The sequence below is a fragment of the Poecilia latipinna genome, unplaced genomic scaffold, assembly GCF_001443285.1.
Source record: "Poecilia latipinna isolate Pla-1442-1.1 unplaced genomic scaffold, P_latipinna-1.0 Scaffold737, whole genome shotgun sequence".
Classification (NCBI taxonomy): Eukaryota; Metazoa; Chordata; class Actinopteri; order Cyprinodontiformes; family Poeciliidae; genus Poecilia; species Poecilia latipinna.
The window spans coordinates 121912-141513 of NW_015113353.1; the positions used below are offsets into that span (position 1 = coordinate 121912).

Below are 19602 nucleotides of genomic sequence, written 5' to 3' on the forward strand. Positions count from 1 at the left end.
TGCATCACTTTTTGCAACTCGTTGAGCTTCTGCTACAGAAGAGTTGCCCTGATAGACAACATATTTTATGCAAAAAGATGGAAAACAAGACACTTCTGACTACAGCCATATTCAGTAAATTAGAATAGCTTTAAAGAGAAACCTTCTCTAGATTAAATGTCCACAGACTGATGTTTTCAAGCCTTTATGTCAATCATAATTTTCTGCTCACTGCTAATGAAAACATGACCTTTAAGATTAGCTCATGTCCATCATTTGGTCAAAAGTTTCTTCTCGACTCTTGACTCAAACCCTGTAAAATTAATAACTCTAGATGACTGCTTTTAAACTTTCCATTTAATGTTAATAGGAAAGAATCATGTTTTTGATAAGCAGAAATAAGATGCCCAACATGTCTGGTTATTAAATATATTCCGTTTTGTAGGATTAAAAACATGTCAACCTGCAATAACCATTTCTTACCGTTTTAACCTGATTTCTTTAGAAACAAATACTTTTTTTTTAGCAATCATTTCCCTACACTTCCCTCTTTGCCTCAGTGTCACTGTTGTGACTGATGTCTTTTCCATCCTGTTGCCCTCTCTCAATTAAAACGGGAGGAAAAGCGTCCAATCCCTTTGACCTTTACCTTGACTTATCCGTTTCCACCAAACACATAAAAACACTCGGGCCTGACACCACGTCCACCTTTTCCTATTTTAGTCAGATTGCCTCCTCTGCGTTCTCTCTCTTCCTAACTCTCTTAAAGGTATGTCTGGTTTTCTGCTCTCATGATAAACTTACACAAGCGGAACGTTTGCATATTTAATGGCTTTTAGGGAACAAATTGCATCCGCAGCCGAGTGATGCAGATGTTAGACCGATAATCTTTAAATAGCCTTAAAACTCCACTCTGTACTTTTTTGGGCACATATTTATCATCAAATTCCAGTAAAGGACAACGCTAAGAGCATAAACAGCAATGTTAATGTACTTTTATTAGGACTGATAGCGTTCACATTCATAAAAAAAAAAAAAAAAAAAAAAAAAAGAGTAAAGTAACAAAACAGAGAATGAAGCCATGATTTACTCCAGGAAATGAGCCGCTGTTAAAGCTCCTCTTGGTTGCTCCTGGTGTCTCGTAGACGTATGAGGGACCTCAGCACCTCCTCCGTTTGTCTGCTGCCCAACTGTTTGCCCCCTCTGCTCCTCACGTGCACTGCTCCACTCTCACGCTCCTTATCACCCACCACTTCAAAAAAACAAGGGAGGAAAAAAATAAAGCCGCTGAAATATGTTAACATTGATATAAGGGAGGAAGAAGCAGGAGATGGAGCATCGGGGGGGAGGGAGGGAGGGGGAAGCATTTATATAGGCAGCTCCAAGTTGCTGCTTTCATTATTCATCTTTACCAAATATGTAGTTGTACTGGGCCAGCTGAGCGGAGCGAATCTTCTTATTTAAGGTGGCTCCTGGATCGTCGTTGAAATCCACCATGAAGCCAGCGTTGTGGAACGTCGCGACCACCTTCAGACAACCGAGAAGTTTTCCTCTAAAGATTTTATCTCTTAAAAGCTTCACATATTTACTGATTTATCACACTGAAATAATTAAAAAAAAGATTAGACAAAGAGGACTTTGTTGGCAGTTGTCCACCAAAGACTGACCTGTCTAGCGTATGACTCACTGTTGCCCCCTACAGGAATCACCACGATCTGAGACGGAGACAACCACAGCGGCCTAGTTTGGACACCAAGAGAAACATGAGAAGATCTCAGATTAGAAGATCATCTTTTATGGTTTATTTTGCCTCGTCATTCTAATATTTCTTTCATGTCTTATGTTTTTGTGTCACTTTTTAAATGTTTTTATTTGGTTAATTTTTTTTCAGTGAAGCACACTGAATGAAGTGTGATACAAATAAACTTACCTTACCTGCAACTTAATGGTGATTCATCAGTTTAATTCCAAAAATGAAACTTGTATCTTAGATAGCTGCAAAGTACCCACAGGGTACATTTAAACTATTTATTACTTTTTCATTTGGATGATTACGACATAAAAATAACCAAAATTCAGATTCTAGGAAAATCAAGATATTTCAAAACCAATTAGAAAAGGATTTAGGTGGTTTTCACAGCTGATAGTCCAGCACAGTCTGTTGGACTGGGACCAAAATTGCAACATTTGTTACATTTTCAACTGGTTCAGTTTCACTCTGCCTCAAACGAACCAAACCTTTAAAAAACTGTTCTCCCCCTCGCCTGTGGTGGCGCTGCACCAAGAACCACTGAAGGAAACAAAACAAAAACTTCTGAAGAAGACGGGAGCGCAACTTCCTTCTTCACGAAATGTAAACAAAAACAGAGTAGCATCACAATTTAGCAGCTGTACAATTTGTCTTTAGCAAAATACCACGAGCCATTTCTGCCACTAATACTAGAGACAAACAATTGTTTTGGTTTACCCACAATGCCCTGCGCTCTGGTCTTGCTTTTAAAGAGCTCTCTGGTGCGGTCTGGCATTCATTTAAGCATTCGAACTGCACCAGAGTTCACTTCCACCAAACCGAGACCTGGGTTTGTAGGCGAACCAGAGTTTGCTTTAGTGGTCGGTATCAGAGTTCGGTTGTGCATTCACACGCAAACGAACCAAACTGTCGAGGCAAACAAACTAGAGTTTGACTAAAGAGGATTAAACAGGGCTGGTGTGAATGAACCCCATAATAAAAAACTGTTACTCAACTTTTTAAGAATATGCCAACGTAATGAGCTGTAGCTGTAAATGCCGGGTTTTGTTATCGTGACCTCACCATTTGCCTCCAAAGTTTTCAGCCAGTATAGCGATCATTCTCTCCAGTGACCCCAGTACAGCCCTGTGGATCATCACTGGTCTGTGCAGCTGTCCGTCTCGTCTGAGGAACGTTAAACGATGATTAGGTCACAGTGCAAATCAATGGGGAGGGCAATTTTAATGATTTGGTTTTTTTTTTAAAGAGTCAATATCTGCTAAAGCAACCACAACAAATCTCTCAGCTTTTGTGTTTTTACTCTTTTTTTCCTTACAGAAAATCAAATAAATCAAGACAAATATTTGTGCTGCAGTTGGATTCCTTTTTGCTGGATGATTTAAAACACTTTGATAGAAGCAGATTAACATGAAGCAATGTGAGATCAGGAGCAGTATCCTCTGAAATGTAATCAACACCCAATTATTCACAACTAAATTAGGCTTTTCTTAACTTCGGTCATTTTAACCTGGACATCACAGGACTCGAAGCACAAAAATGCGAGTTTATAAAAATGACAAGTAGATGGCAGAACCCTGGAGGTTTAAAGCAGCACAGATGTAGGAATTTTTTGGAAAGCGAGGGCCAAAGGCAGCAGATCTGAACCGACTCACCCGACGTACTGAAGGTTGAATCTGATGGGCAGCTGGAAGTCGAGCTGGATTGTGGCACACTGGTGTTGTCGGCCAATCGCATCTTTAATCTGGATGTCGATCTGAGATGAAACAGAGCAGCGTTTCCTAGTGTCTGGACTTCGCTTCTGCTTTTCAACAAATCTGATTTTAGAGCTCTTAGACACCAGCGGCAGCCCAAGCACATTTTTGTGGGCTGAACTGGTTACAAACTGGTTTCTGGGAGAAGCTGCAGTACCCAATTGTGGCCAATGTGGCCCAGCTTCACAGCTGTGAGGAATGCGAGTTAGAAAAGCACAGGACACTGTGTGCATGTACCTCATACATGACCTGACCTTCCTCCTGCCTAAAGCCAACATCCTCCTGCGACTTGTTCATCAGACGCACAAAAATAAACAAAGTCCCAAAAGAAAACAAAGCACATTCCATTTTAACAATTTCTAAATTTATACGTAAAACTCAGAAGCCAATGAAAAAAAAGAATCTTAATTTAGATTTTACTGCTGTGACTTGCATCATTTAGATCTCACATTTTCTCTGCACAACTCCAATCTGTGGAGATGTAAAGGGAAAGGCAGCTCCACACTGAACAGAAAATGGTGAACATGTATCAACAAAGCAGTAATACAAGGCTTAAGGCAAAAGTGATTTAAAATCTGTCACAGACAGTTAAACTTAACAGAAAACAACTATGTATATGTTTAAAAGCCCCCAAAGCTCTTATTCCTGCAGATTTAGGGGTATACTTACAGATAAAAACATTGGTTTCTATGTAATAGTTGGTTCTGAACTCAGTAAACCTGAAATTAACCCTAACTGGGAATAAAGTGCTTAATTTCAGGTGCTGTGTAGCTTTCTGCGAAGTGGCATCTTCCATTTAGATATTTTTTTCTCTAATTGAGTCTTTAAAGTTTTTGCATGTTTCATTGATGCACCTCTGAGTTGCAAAACTGCGCAACCCGTTATACCTATTAAATCGGTATTGGCTAAGACAGATCCTGATCAGTGGATCGATAGCTGTAGCTGCCGTCAGTAAATGTTTGCACCTTTCTCACCATCCCTCCCTGCTGACCTTTGGTCCGTAGAAAGCTCCATCTCCAGGGTTCAGCTCCCAACGTTCGGCGAACTGCTGCAGACTCTTCTCCAGCTGCTGCTCAGACACAAACACACGAGACGACTGGAGATGAGGCGGCGCAGGAGAACATGCAGATGATTAATTCACATTATTATCAGCATTTTGGGCTTTGAGTGTGAACTGTGGGAGCTCATAACACTAATGTACAGTTACAGTGAACAAAATTTCCTGTTTAAGACAGTAGAGGACATTAATACATGTATGTCAGCTATGAATTGGTTCTACACTGGTTCTTGGTTTTTCCATGGATGAAAGTTCTTGCTCTTTTTTTTGGGACCAACTTTGAGTTGGTGCAGAAGAAAGAAACACAGCAGCTGCAAGTGGGCTCATGCAGACCCGACAGCCAATCAAAACGTCTTGAGCAGGAAGTTTTATGCTTCCTTGAACAGATTGAGATAGGTCTTTGGGCAACATAAAAGATGTTCATTACAAGTCTTATTACATTTTAGTTCCTCTTGTCACCTTAAATCCAAATAAGCTGCTGCTGGCCACGCCCCCTAATTCAACATTTACACTCACACATGAAAATGGCAGCAAACAGATGCGCAGTTATACGACTGTACATCTTTAAAAAGCAGAAATGGAGCCCCCTGCACAATCAACTAGAAATGATAAAGTGGTTTATGGTCATTTAAAAAAAAAAAAAAAAACACTTGTCTTTTCCATCAGCCATTGCACATAACATACAGCGGTAAAAAAAAAAAAAAGCTGACCAAGTGTGCTGGAGCTCCGTTTGGGTTTCTAGATGACGATTGGGTTAAGCTGGGGTTGCTAGGTGACGGGGCGATGTCTATGGGTTGTCTCTTAGCAATCGGGAAGTTTTTGAAACTGCTTATTTTCCAGACAGCGAAAAATATTAAAGTAGTGTCAAAAACATCTCGGTCTTAGAAACAGCAAAGACCCAAATGGAAGCACAAAAACATGCAAATTATCTATGTGAATTATCTAAAACAGGTCTCCTTTAAACTCTAAAGTTGGTTTTGTTGTGAGCTACCTAATTCAGAACCATAAAGTTGTTAAAACAGATCCAGTGGCAAGAACAAGTCAAGTTAGCACAGGTGTAACATGAGCTCTCCTTCCATCTTCCTTTTCTTTATTTGAGGAGTTTCAGGCGGTTGTCACCAAAGCTGAACTTACGTCTGCTGCTGTTCACTGAATTTATAAACAACCATTTCCAACAAGGGTTTTAAACCCACTGCCTATTCTCTTTCATGTAATCAAACACTTCTAATAAATCCTTCTCCAAGCTCTGTTTAGCTTCTTCCAGCGCTTTCAGAATCACATTGCATTAATAAGTGAGGCTGTTGACATTAGGGTATCTGTTTGCATGAAAACTGTGATTAATGATGTGATCTGTGTGGTGAACTGAATGCTTGAACCGCAATCCTGAGGAGGACTTAGAAACTAGCTGCATAAAACATTAAAAATAAAACAAGGACGTGGCTCAGAGTTAAGAACTGGTGAAGCACTTGAACCAGTTTGGTGGAAACAGCCTATCAGGGTCTTATTTAGGGCTACGTTGTGATCAGCAGTGTGTGAAAGTGTGTGCTTGCCTGTTCGGCGTGGTCCCACTGTTCAGGCTCCCCCAGGCACGGAGTGGGACGTGTGGACAGCAAGCAGTGGAAGGAAAACCCAAACACTTGATAGACGCTCCGAACAAAGTCCAAACAAGCCACAATCTCCTGTTCCAGCTGCGGAGAAAGAGTGAAACGGCGGGGTGACGGAGGGGGCAACAAGAGGACAGGGAGGTATGCAACAATCAACAGAGCTGAGGTAAGACAGAGGAGTTCAAAGGGTTAAATTCCTACCCAGGTAGGAAGAGTGCATCTAAGATTGAATTAGCATTTCAGAGCCCAGTGATTATCATGTGATCTCTGAATTACCGGGACGCAACCAGAGACTGGAGAGCGGATATGATGGGAGAGATCCAGGTCTGGATGCAGCGGATCAGGATGACTGTACAGCTGCAGCGCCACACATGTGGAGGTATCATGTTTGAACGGGACAAAGGGTCACATTCATCCAGCCGGAGGCCTCCTGGAATGCCTCAGGAGTTATTTGTACAGCCCATCTAATTACCGTGCCACATGTATCTCCTTTACAGTTTCGATTTAATTGAAGCACCTCCAGAGATATAATATGGCTTAAATAGATGAAAAAAAAAAACAAAAAAAAAAAACATGTTCTACCTGCTCCGGTGTGCAAAAAATGTGTGCGTCGTCCTGGCAGAACCTCCGGACCCGAGTCAGCCCTCCCAGAGCTCCAGACAGCTCATTACGATGCAGAGCCCCGAAGTCGGCCCAGCGCAGAGGAAGCTCCCGCCACGAGCGAACCCGATGCTCAAACATGAGACTAGACGAAACAGAGCAGAGTCGGTTACCATGGAGACGTCCAAATGTAGAAATAGGTGTGACATAAACAGCTTTTACTGTCCCGCAAAGCGGAAATTCAGGTGTACAAGCAGCAACTGATGTAAAGGCTCACAAAAAAAGTTTTTAAAGTGTTAAAAGCAATATATAAAAAACAAGATCAACATTAACGAAAATAATACTATATATTAGGAAATGACAATAAAGCAATAACAATATATATTGCAATACACTCGTGATCGGTAAACAGATGATACTTTAATAGAATGTTCAATAATTCCACTGATCTCCAATCCAGAAACGCACAGCATTATGGGAGATGTAGGCAGAGGAAAGGTTCTAGCAGCTCAACCTTTCACGGCCAGCTAAACAAGGTTGGTGGATCAACTAACTCGCTCACTCTTTGGTTACCTAGCAACTCACTCATTCTTTGGTTACTTAGCAACAACCCGCTTGAGTAAGCAGCAGTTTTAAGTTTTGCCACTGTGCCTCATAACTGCTAATAAATAAACAATAATGATGTGGATAAAACAGGAAAGATCACATCACAAGTTTGGAAGTAAATCAGGTAAATAAAGCAAAAAAAAAAAAAAAAAACTAATCAAATAATTATCAATATCAATTGGTATGAAACACTAATATTGTGATCAAAATATCGTGTATCCGTGCAGAAAAATAGATGTGGAACAACAGCGGAAATGGCATTTAAAAGTGAGCAAACAGCAGCATGGATGCAAACACTTCTTGAGTTTGTTCGGAGCAGTGATGGTTTAAAGTCCGAGAGCTGCTGGGAGGAAGGATCTGCGGTAACGCTCCTTTGTGCATTTAGGATGCAGCAGTCTGTCGCTGAAGGAGTGCTGTGTGTTATGCATGTGTGTGTTTTTGGTTTTTACCAATGTGCAGGGCAGTTCATGGGCTTCAGAGCGAAGGTCTGAGCACCCTCCGAGGTCACGGTGAACATGTTCTCGCTGTAGTGCTCCCAGTGGCCCGAGCGCTCCCATAACGCGGTGCTGTAAAGAGTCGGGGTCACGACCTCGGTGAAGCCTCGCCTTCGGTACTCGCTCTGTGAGGGGTCGGAGAGGGAAGGATATGTGCAACAATGAGCGAAGGAGCGGGTCAAGCTGTCACAACAGAGTCATTATTAAACCAAGACTAACATCCTGACCACGGACACACACTCATAAATCTTCAGGGTCATAAACTGAGCACATTAACGGGAGAATTCAGTTCACAGAAGAAACAGTCATTACCAAGAGGAACGAATGAAAAACCTTCAGCTGCTGATTCTCATCCAACTTTACTGCAATCACACCGAGGCATGTTTTGTATTTGGATTCAGCTAAACTGCATTAAAAGGCCATTTTTATTAGCAGTCTAAATATGCAGTTCAGCTATTGTGACTAAGTTTTGCTGCAGTTTCAGATCTAATTTCTAATGTTTCTAGAAAAGAAATTAACGCCTCAATCCGTCTTGGAGATGGACAAACATTTCCTCAGACAATGTGCCAGAATATTGAGCCAGATGTTGCAAATCTATGTATGTGCAAAAAGCTTTTATGTACGGAGATCTAGTCTTTTAAGACTTCTTTAGTTTATTTAACTTTAAGAAAACAGTAAATCTCCTGCATTTTTGGGTTTTCTTCAAGTTTCAAAAAGTTAAATTTAAGGTTTTAAAGACCTTTTTTAAAACCATTATAGCTTAAATGTAAAATCTGCACAAATGACAAAAAAACAAACAAACAAAAAAACAAGTTAACATGGTCATGTAATAACTTTAAATTTCTGACTTTTTTGTATTTTTGAAAAATTATTGCTGCTTAACTTTGTGTTTATGCAAAATGCATACAATTTGTCCAGTTGATGTATTTTAAGCTTGAAGTCTCAAAACTAAATTAAGAAATTTGTGTCCCTTTGACATTTTGGCTGACGTATTATTTTACAGTTTGAAATATTTTATCTCCACTTACTAAAAATCTACCAACTTGGATCTAGATTTTTTTTTTTAAGTCTAAAGATTAGATTTGAGACTAAAGTCCTGGATTTTTGAAATAAATTATCTTGACAATGGATTACAAAACCTCAATTTAAATAAAATAAATAAAAAAAAGGACAGTCTACATTACTCCAAAAGCTTTAAATTAAAAATTAAGATAATCTGTTGATTCTGTATATTCACCATATTTGATTCCAGTCATTCATGTTAATGTGAAAAGTTCTTTAAAATATTAGTTTAGTTTAAAAACATAATTTATTTAAAACATCACAGATGTGATGATTTTATTTACTGACTGTTACTCTAGCAACACCATTTATGAAACTTATTTGTCGTCTGTCGATTGTAAATGTTTGGCATAAAATTAACTCCACCAGAAATAAACTACAGTCTTTTTCCCAACTATCTGAAGCATAAAATTATACATTTTTGACTCTGCCAAACATAATGAGTCGATTTTGTTATACAGGGGCTATAAGTAGTTTATAAAAAGTAGAGCACCTTAATAAAGTCAGTGAGTGTGTTGTAGATGTGGGCTCCTTTAGGCAGGAAGAAGCAGCTGCCTGGGCTCACTTCGTTGAAGAAGAACAACTCCTGGTCCTGAACGAAAACATAAAATCTATTTACCGATGAGAGGGTAAGGGGCAGGGTTGAGGTTACCACTTAACCTAACCCTACCCTGATTTTACCACTTAGTTTCACTTCTGTAATGCATCTCTCATCTCACTGTTCCTATCCGCCGGTGGTCTCTCCTCCGCGCCTCTTCCTGTTCCCTCTCCCACTCCTCCCTGTCCTTCTCTCCTGGAAACGCCACACCTAGCAGACGCGTTAAGCCACTGGGCCCCGTCTGGTTGGACAGCGTGACGGAGGACAGCTGGGATGAGAGAAAATAATGAGGGAACAAACAGATGGCAACAGAGGAAAGGAAAGTGACAGGCTGGCAAAAAAAAAAAAAGAAAAAGGGAAGAATGCGATATTTATCTGATGGAAAGCATTGTGTTAGCGCTTGGAACAGGAATACGGCTTCTGGCAAACACAACATCCTGTCACCAATATTTCCAGCCTCATGCTGTTGTGGAATTCCAGTCTGCTCAGTGACAGACCAGTACAGAACCAGAGCCACGGATCAGAAAAATGAGGAAAAAATGTCCGATTTATTCGGGGAAAAAAGCCACATGAAAGTAGGATGGAGTCATCTGATTATAGTGTGATCAAAAATTCTCAATCATCTTGCTTGAAGCATAAAGAAAAGACCAGAGCTATAAAAGATAAAACAGTGTTTGGCTTTCTAGAGACTAGTTATCCGTCCTGAAGCTAGAATTATAAAAAGGCAAACGCGTGAAATTACAGAGAAGCTGAGCAAAAAAAATCAAGAAAACAAGCAGAAGACAGAAACAGCCACGCACCTGCAGCATCTTAAAGACTTTGAGGAAACCTGTGTGTGGGAGGAGAGGCCCGTCACACACCGCTAACCTGTCCCCACATCTGAATCACACAGGATAACAGCAGGTCACATTTCTGTTGTTACAAAATAAACAACTAGAAAGCAAGTCGATATGAACACATGCCTGTAGACTGTGACTGTGGGGCCGTTAATCTGCTCCTCCAGAAGCTGCATCCGCAGTTTACTGTCCTATAACACACACAGAAACACACACACACACACACACACACTGCACTATTACAAAACACAGATGCATAATAAGGCAAGTGTCAAAGTTATTAAACTCAAAATAAACTATTAGAACTAAATATGGGGCTACAAGACTGAGCATCACCAAGACAATAACAGGAGGGTGCTTAAAAAATTATACTTTAAGAAATTAAATATTACTGCATGCTTCCAAATTTTTCCCTGAGTTCTAAAGTCTTGATTAAATTCGGTTTTCTGGAGTATGAAAAGCATTCCTCCTTTTAGCTGTTCAGCACAGGAACATATAACAGCAGAGCCAAACTAAACAGAACAAGCCATTTCAAAGTATTTAGTTAAACTGGATTGATGCGGATGCTCCAACATGGCTGACCTCAAGCGTTTCTGTTCTTGCTTTACTGTGCAAAACGGTCTGGAGAAAGTCTCCACTTCCTGATGAAAGAAGTGCTGCATGGACGGAAATTACATCTGAGCTGAAACCTGATGTTTATTAAAGCACCACGTTTGTATCAATTTAAACAAACCTGTGAATTCTCCATCAAGCATTTTTGTCCGTTTCCGTTGCCTTTAGTGGATCCTGGTGATTTGAACGTTTTCTGTGATTGCACTGCAACAGATTTTCTTTAAACCAAACAATGAATGAACTACTATTACTGCTTTCTCTACTCCTTTAATTTGTAACCAGCAATTCATCGGATACCCAACAATTTCCGCTGCAGATTCCCCTGACAAGGCAGAAACAGCAAAGGTAATTGCGTACCTACCTGCAAAAAAACTATTAATCAGTAAAAGAGTTCCTAGAGAGCAGCTTGAAGTGATGCATCACTCAACTCCTCAAAACATGGAAAAAAGTTATGAATTTAAGACGCATCTATATGTATTTTAGGCTCCCGTATGAAACAATCGATTAGTAATTTGGACTTTCCAGGGTCTAAAAATTTAAATTATTAAGTTTTGGACTTTTTAAGATGTAGCAGAAATCCCTTTTTGCAGGTTGTGTGCAGCTATTTAAAGGATTTACAGTGTTAGATGGCAAGACGTTGAATTAAAACAAGGGAGGACCTAACTGTTTGTGCCTGATGTACAACATATTTAATTGCAGCATAAAAGATGAGATAAAACAAAAGAACATTATGAGACATACAGTAATAATTACTGACCTGAAACAGTTCATGAAGCTCTGCTGTGTTCAGGTCCAGTCCAACTAAAGGAAGTTTGAGGGCTGCAGCCTCCTTACATTTTGCCTCCACATCACTCAGCAACAAGGAACTGAGGAAGAAATGAACAAATTAAAACTTAAAGCTTCCACACTTTCCCAGACTCATTCTGTTTTAGATTTTTCCAATACTTTATGACCTTGAGTACTAAAGTATTAATCTAGGTCAGCTTCTCCATCTTTTTTCTCAAAGAAACCATGAAACACAATTGTGAAACTAATGAAAAATAAAGGGTCATTTCAGCTTTTTGGCATCTAGATATAGTAGGATTGCATGAAATCTCTACATAGGACTTCAATACATATCCTTCATCTCAAAGTTTACCAATTAATACTTTCACTTCACATATGCAAAAACAAAAAACTGCAAAGTATCTGATTTTTAAGGGTTATGAATTTATTGGTTAGTGACTAAGAAACTAAAATGAGCATTAGATTTAATAGAAGGTCAACTTTTTATGGGGCGTACAAAAAAACCCTCAAAAAGTTTATCCTCCTCATAGAAATCAACTGTTTTCCATAATAGTTTTACCTTCGAGATAATAGAATTACAGTCTAGAAATTAAAGCTTTCCTCCCCCATACATTTTATTTTTTCTACATTTATGCAGACTTAGAAAATAATCAATTCAGATTCAATAACTTTCCAAAGTTTTCAAGACTACGCAAGAACGCTGAGTGTGCAACATTACAGCAAATACAGATGAAATAGACATAATGCACAGGAAAAATGAAAGTAAAAATACCTTCTAACTTGGCGAGTTCAGCGACTGAAGCTGAGCTCATGTTTACGAAGGACAAGTCTCACCTGCTGCTTGGGACGTGGTCGCAAAAAAGTCCGAGCTCCGACGCTCCTTCCCTGCAGACCTCTGCAGCAAACGCCCCCTCCAACACACCGCCAAGGACACACGCTCCTGTCCTCCATGCTGCCTGTAAATTAGAGTTTATTCGGCTCAAAGACCCAGAGGGTTTTAAAAAAAATAGAAGGTGTCCATAAGGTTTACATAAAAAAAGTTGACATCTACAGCAATATCAGATTTTTTTTTCTTTACTTGTAAGGAGTTCAAAGTTCACAGAAAAAAAAAATCATTTCTTTGAAACCAAACCAGTCAGTAAAAAAGGGTAAGAAGAATTAATGAGCTATAGATTAAATATTGATCTCATAGATTATCAAGGAAACAGGTATGTTTCCTTTATTTTCCCCATTTGATATCAAATTTCAGGTTAAATTACGGAAACAGACAAACAGAAAAACAAACACACCTACGGCCAGAATTAAATTACGAGAATAAAGAAGTACGACAGTAATTTGAAATACTATGAGAATAAAGTCAGTGTAATAAGAATGAATTGGTAATAATACGAGCAAAAAAGTCATAACGATATGAGGATAAATTCATAACATTTCCAGAAAAAAAGTCATAATATTAAGAGAGTAAAGTTGTAATCTTAGGAGAACGAAGTAGAAATTTTACAGTCCAACACAAAAAATAATATTGTGAAGTTATACATTGGTATCAGTTTTACCAATAGAATATATTTAATCTTTAAAAGCATCAGCATCCAATTATTATCAGTAGGAAGATTTTGAAATGACAGTTTCAAAGAATGAACCACACGGACTGAACTGATCATGAAATGTTTTATCAAAGCTTTGCTCTCCATAAAATGACTTTCTTTTGGGAAAACTGCATCTTTGTTCTACCAGTACAAAGACTTTATTGTGGTAGTACTGACTCTACTCTCCGTCCGTCTGTCCCTAATACTCTGTCGTACATACCTGTCTGCCTTCAGCCGAGTCAAACCCCAGAAGCTGCAGTTCACAGTCTGCCTCTAGAGGTCGCCCCAGCTCCCACAGCTCCCCATTCACCTTGCACACCAGCGCTCCTTTCACCCTGAAATAAAACATGAATTTACACCTGCAATCATGCAACGCCTCAGAAACATTTCCGCCTCTCCTGTGCATTACCTCAGACTCTGTGCAACGTAACGCGGTGTGGTTACTCCAGCTGTTCCCTTCACCGTCTGTCCATTAGTTAGGCGGACGGAGAGAGGGCTTTCTCTAACTTCACGTCTCCTGTTCTCGTCTCTTTGTTCCCTGAGAGACTCAAAGACGCGCAGGCGCTCAGACAGGGCTGGAGACAGCTGGAGCTGCAGAGGAGAAATGGAAATATTAAAAAAAAGAGTAGGCAGGAACATCGTGAAACATAACGAAAGTCAGGGAAGGAGCAACAGTCATTAACATTAACAGCATTTCATCATTTCAGTTGTAAATCTTATCCTAAAGCAACGTTTTTGTAACAGGAACCCATATTTTCACCTTCCTAGAGTGAATCACTTTTTTTTTGTTGGAAAAAGACTTTTTTTGTGCTTAAAGCATAATTTGGAACAAAAGAGGTGGTGACTGTTTTGCCAAAATCACTTTTAGCAAAAAGCTATTTTTACCGTTGTAGTAGGAAGGTGACGATATGTTAGAACTACTGTTCAACTCTAAAATGACTGTTTTATAAGGATTTGGAGAATAAGTTATGTTATTTCATTTGTTACTCCCTGCCAAACAAAATGAACATCCAGTCAAAATGATGACTCAAAACTGTGGTTCTCATACATCTGGTGGTCCTCAGGCTTCCTCTAGTGGCAACAATGTGAAATTCAAACTTTATGTCTAACCAATAAGGTAAGGCCATCGCAGGGATGCAACACATTTTTTATTTCAAGGTTCTAGAATCAAATTTCCTGAATTTTCAATAGTTTAATCCATTTTTTTAAATATACAAAAAGAATGTCCTGAATATTTGGCAGATATTTCCAGAGAGGTTGGGTTTTAAACATTGGACATCCATCAAAAGTAAAAGGAATGAAAGTGGTGAAAAAAAAAGGAACAAAAGGGAAGAATGGTTAAAAAAGGAAGGGAAAAATATTCAACCGAAAGAGGAAGGGAAGAGGAAGCGAGACAGAAAGAAAGAAAATAATGGAAGATAGTTCATAAGGAAACAAATGGAGGACAGAAATAACCAAAAAATAGAATGAAATCACAGGAGGACAGAATTAAGGAGGAAACATTGGGAATAATTAAAGGAAGAAGGAATGAACAAAGGAACAACAAAACAGAAAGAAATAACTGGATGACAAACTGTTGAACAGGAAGTAAGTCAGGAAAAAATGAATGGAATGATAGAAAGTAAGATGGAAGTAAGAAATGTTTTTAAATACAATAATCTTTTTTTCTGTATTGCTCTAAAGCTAAAAATACATAAATCAATTTACACACTCATCCAGACTGTGTAGGAACTCTGTACTCAAAAAGGTTCGTTGTTTAAGCAAGCTACAAGATTCTGGAATATAAATTTAAAAAAAGATGTGCAAAGAACAATATCCAGAACAAATTCGGAAACTGGAGAGAAAGACAGTGAACCAGAGAAAACTCATGTTTTAAGTAAAAGTATGTTTGCTTTCTCCAATGCTTTTAACACAATTCAGCCTGATTTGCTTCGTCAAACTCCAGAAGACAAGTGGAGACCTCAACAATCATGTTGAAGGAGTACGTGTCTAGCCTGGTGATCAGGAGCACCACAGGGAACTGTGCTCTCACCATTTAGATTCACTCTGCACACTTCAGATTTCCAGGACGAAACAGACGCCCGTCAGATTACGTCAGGTGTATCAGAAATGGACAAGAGGCGGAGAACAGAGATCTGGTATCATGGTGTGGAAACAATCAACTCATCTATAACATGAACAAAGATGGTTGTAGATTTCAAGAGAAACAGGGTTAGAGCAAACTCTATTTCCATCATGGGGGAAAAAGTAGAAGCGGGTTGAGGAATATAAATACCTCAATGTCCACCTGGACAACAGACTGAACTAGAAGAGAAGCATCTACAAGAAAGGACCGAGCAAGCCGTTTCTTGAGGAAGTTTAAAGTTCTTTGGTGTTTGGAGCAAAATGTTGCAGATCTTCTGCAAATATGTTCTAGACTCCTCTAGAACATCTGGAGAATATAGTACAAATGAGATTTCTTTATAGAACGAAGATGATTACAGACAGCCCGGTGCATCCTCTTCATGCTTTACAACAGACCGTCTTCAGCCAGAGGCTTTTTCAGACGTGGAAAAAGTAATATCGACTCCTACAGGAGATCCTTCCTGCCATCAGCATCTACTACTCTTTGAAGAAATTTCAATAATATGAGTTATAACATTTAATTTCCCTTTGGGACAAATAAGGTATTTTTGAACTGACTTTTGGGAAAAAAGTACTGGTGGCTATTTCAGCAGAATCATCACCATTTGCATTAGTCCAACTAGAAAACTTGAATTTAGTTGTTGTAGGACATTAAAGGCACACTCTCTTTGCAACAAATGCTTAACTCCATTCCATTGACAAATTTAATGTCTGTTGTTATGCTATAACTATTATCAATATAAGTAACTGACAATGGCAATTTGTTTTATTTGTAGATTAAAAGAATGTCGATACGTTGTCTGCCTGATACATTTGGCAGATATTTGTCATTTGGTTTTGAGTAAGTAAACCAAAGACAGACATATCTGCAAGATGAAAAGCATTTATGTGGCTATGCTGACAGTAAAAGTGTAAAACAAGTGATTATCATTTAAACACATTCAGGCAGACCTCAGCTGACAGTCAGTCTCTGTGTGCTGATTTATTAATAGTAACCCTCCCCTTGAAGCCTCCTTTAGACACCTTTGCATGGCAGAGTAGATCTGTAAGCACAATGGATCAGTCACATGAAACGTCCCAAGTCCCATAAAAAAGCTACAGCTTCGATCAGATCATTTAGGTTTACAAATGCAAAAATGTTATGCCAAAAAAGTGTCAAAATTCAAATCCAAAAACAAAATCATCATAAACATGAAAATGTTGACCTCGAGAAATTATCTCAAGTGTAGAATGCCAAGCTAAAAAAGAAAGTGCTGCATCATTGTAATAACTAGCACTGGCATAACATTATGACCAGCATGGGCGCCCTGTCTTTGCAGATCCACGTGCAAAACAGTAAGCACTGTGTATTCTGCCACCTTTCTGTAAGATCCAGCATTAACGTCTACAGCAATCTGAAATAGAGCAACTCATTTGTTGCATTTTATCAACAGATGAATTTATGGCTTAAAAACATTCCTTTCTTGGGTCGCTTTTGATTAATATTGACCACTGCAGACATGATCAACCCAGAATAGCTACAGTTTTGGAGATGCTCTGACCTACTTTAGTAATCGCAGACTGATCCTTATATCCTTATGAAGCCTAATTTTCCTGCTGGTAACATTCAATCTGAGGTGAGAGTTATCTTACTGCTTAATATTGTTAACTAATGTAAATCCTAATGGTAATTATTGGAAATGCAAATATTCTGCTGGGGACAATGTAGCTAAATGAGAACACCCACATTCCCAGAAAAGTCAAAGTATTATGCAAACATTTTGTAACCAATGACAATACTGACACATGGTACGGTTTTAATTTTGGAGTAGCTAAAAAAAGGGGAATGTTAAAAAAAAAAAAAAAAAAAAATTGGTTACATCAAACATATTCCTATTAAATTGCTCCTTTCCCCCAAAGGATATTTATTTTAATATAATTATCAGCTAAATGCAACCCGTTTAGTCAATAATAAAAGTTTTAAATGCGTAATTACACTTAATAAATGTACAAAACAGAATTTGTCTACACACGTATTAAATGGACATCAGCTTCAGCTCATGACATGACACACAGTAAACACACTGCCCTGTATGCTAACGTTAGCATCAGTTAGCTTCCAGTTGCTACCACAAGTTTCCGCACCTTGCTGTACCTCCTTCGTGCGTGGAGTGTCGACCTACTGACGAGCAGCTTAAGCAGCTGCGTCACCGCCATCCTGAACGCACCTGCCTATAGGTTTATTTACAAACATGCCTCATCTCTTTCTCCCTATGCAAGCGGCCACAGGAAACACGAAAGTATGCAGAGCAGCGGTGACGTTCGTTGAGGTCAGACTCAGTGACGCAGATTCGGGAGCAGCGTGCGCGTTCGCGGCTAAAAGCCAGAGCGCGCTTACACTCAAGAGATGCGCCAAACCGACAGAGAAAAAGGAAGCAAGGATGCAGGGCGCGATACACTGGAAAACGAATAATTAGCAGCTCAAATTGAAGTTATTAGTAATTAATTTAAGTCAGAAACTCTTTAAGATTTCGCAGTAGACATTCTGCTGCATACGGGCGATAAACAAGGTGGAAAAGGGTAGTGTTTGTGCCTTCTCTAGTTTTAAGTACATTTATTCATTTAGTTTAACATCCAGATAGATTTTGCAAACATTTTCCCCTTAACGTCAGCATTCCTTCAGTAATCAGACATTCGCAACACATTTTAATCATTCAGTTACAAAAATAATCACATTTAATATTTAATTTCGAGAATGTGCGAGCAGCGATCTTATTTACAGACGCACTGAAATACAATGCTCTTCTAAACTGAAAAAACTAATTTCAATGATTGTAGATGCTGTACATTGAATTTAGCATTTTGATTGATCTCATTAAAACCTTACTGATCAAGATGAAGCTTCAAGATGGAGTACCACCAATCTGCCACACGAGGGCGCTAGGGCATTAGTAGTCGATCGTGATATCGCCTTTCAGCATAATATAAATTTTAAATTTCCCATCATTAATCTACTGACATACCAAGTCATTTACTATAGTCTAATTCAGTAGGGGTAATGTATGTGTTTAGTATCTTCATGAGCTTCCAGCTGGAAATTCAAAATAATTAAAAACCACTGCTTACAAATGCCAAAAAAAGATAGATTAAAATATGGCACGATTTAAATATAGATAATTGCCAACAATAAATTTGGAGATGAAAAAGTTCTTTACTGCTTAACATTAGCTTGATGGTGTTATGTAAACGAGTCAAATTGCAACTGGGTCATGAAACATTGCAATAAGTAAAGCAAGGTTTTTGACTGTAAATTGGCAAACTTTGGGCCAACTAAAAGTAAAAATACTTTTGGATATCATCATATTTATGTTTTTAAAGGCAGACGAGATAAAAGCAATAGGAGTGTATGAAAATAAAACAGTTGCTACACTTAGTCCAGCAAAATGTGCCGACATATTAAGTGAAACCATTACAACTGGACTTAAAATAAGGACAGATTTGCTGGATCTTAAGGATATAATCTTCTATAAAAAAAGTGCCTGTTTTCCTTGAGAGGTAGACTTGTATTCTCGTTAACAGCTGCTGCAGAATGTGTGCATGTTCATCACAAGAGAAAGGACTGGACACTCAAAGACCAGTGATATAGCATCATTGATGAGAACAGCAGTGAAACGTGTCAAATATATACAGACCATCAGCTTCGGTACATCTTCAGTCATTTTCAAACTCAACTTTTCAAATCAATATTTCTTGTTGTGAAAGAAAAATACATTTACAAACACAAAAAAGAAAAAATAGTTCAACATGTTTGGTGTTTGCTTGCAGATGCCTAAGAATTAACCTCACTAATAACTCTTCACGTAGTGTAATCACTGCAAACTAACTTCATCGCTAGCGTCGACTACAGAGGCGACAAGACAGGCAGATTTGTGAAAACTGTGATAACACTTAGATACATTTTAAAACTCGATTATCACCAACGTCATGCAGAATGTGAAGCATTATTTAAACTTAATCTGCAAACAGAGGAAACAACAGATTTGACAAAGGAGTTATGGGGCTTGGAGGGAAACAATCTGCACCTTTCAGGTGGGCAAAAGAATGATCACATCTTGGAAACATTTGTGGCCCCCCTTTCCCACTAGCTGAGCTGAGAGGTGCAGAAATGCTCTGGGGGG

General features: G+C 38.8%; 1 protein-coding gene across 2 annotated transcripts in view; it reads right to left on the minus strand.

Moving 5' to 3' along the window:
- Nucleotides 1–960: 960 nt before the first annotated feature.
- tars2 (threonyl-tRNA synthetase 2, mitochondrial) overlaps nt 961–19602 on the minus strand; it is a 44497-nt gene continuing 25855 nt past the window's right edge. Inside the window, exons 1-18 of one of the 2 annotated variants that reach the window (XM_015045659.1) lie at nt 17570–18384; nt 13731–13912; nt 13542–13656; nt 12570–12691; nt 11707–11815; nt 10464–10528; nt 10302–10380; nt 9623–9769; nt 9397–9495; nt 7797–7966; nt 6724–6886; nt 6088–6225; nt 4472–4549; nt 3382–3482; nt 2792–2893; nt 1647–1719; nt 1392–1506; nt 961–1231 (exon numbers count right to left, since the gene is read on the minus strand). In XM_015045659.1, the coding sequence (XP_014901145.1) occupies nt 1089–1231; nt 1392–1506; nt 1647–1719; nt 2792–2893; nt 3382–3482; nt 4472–4549; nt 6088–6225; nt 6724–6886; nt 7797–7966; nt 9397–9495; nt 9623–9769; nt 10302–10380; nt 10464–10528; nt 11707–11815; nt 12570–12691; nt 13542–13656; nt 13731–13912; nt 17570–17641 (2073 nt within the window). In that variant the 5' untranslated portion in view covers nt 17642–18384 and the 3' untranslated portion in view covers nt 961–1088. Of the gene's footprint in view, nt 1232–1391; nt 1507–1646; nt 1720–2791; nt 2894–3381; nt 3483–4471; nt 4550–6087; nt 6226–6723; nt 6887–7796; nt 7967–9396; nt 9496–9622; nt 9770–10301; nt 10381–10463; nt 10529–11706; nt 11816–12569; nt 12692–13541; nt 13657–13730; nt 13913–17569; nt 18385–19602 lie in introns of those variants that run through there. The other variant, XR_001426579.1, reaches the window with a different exon arrangement.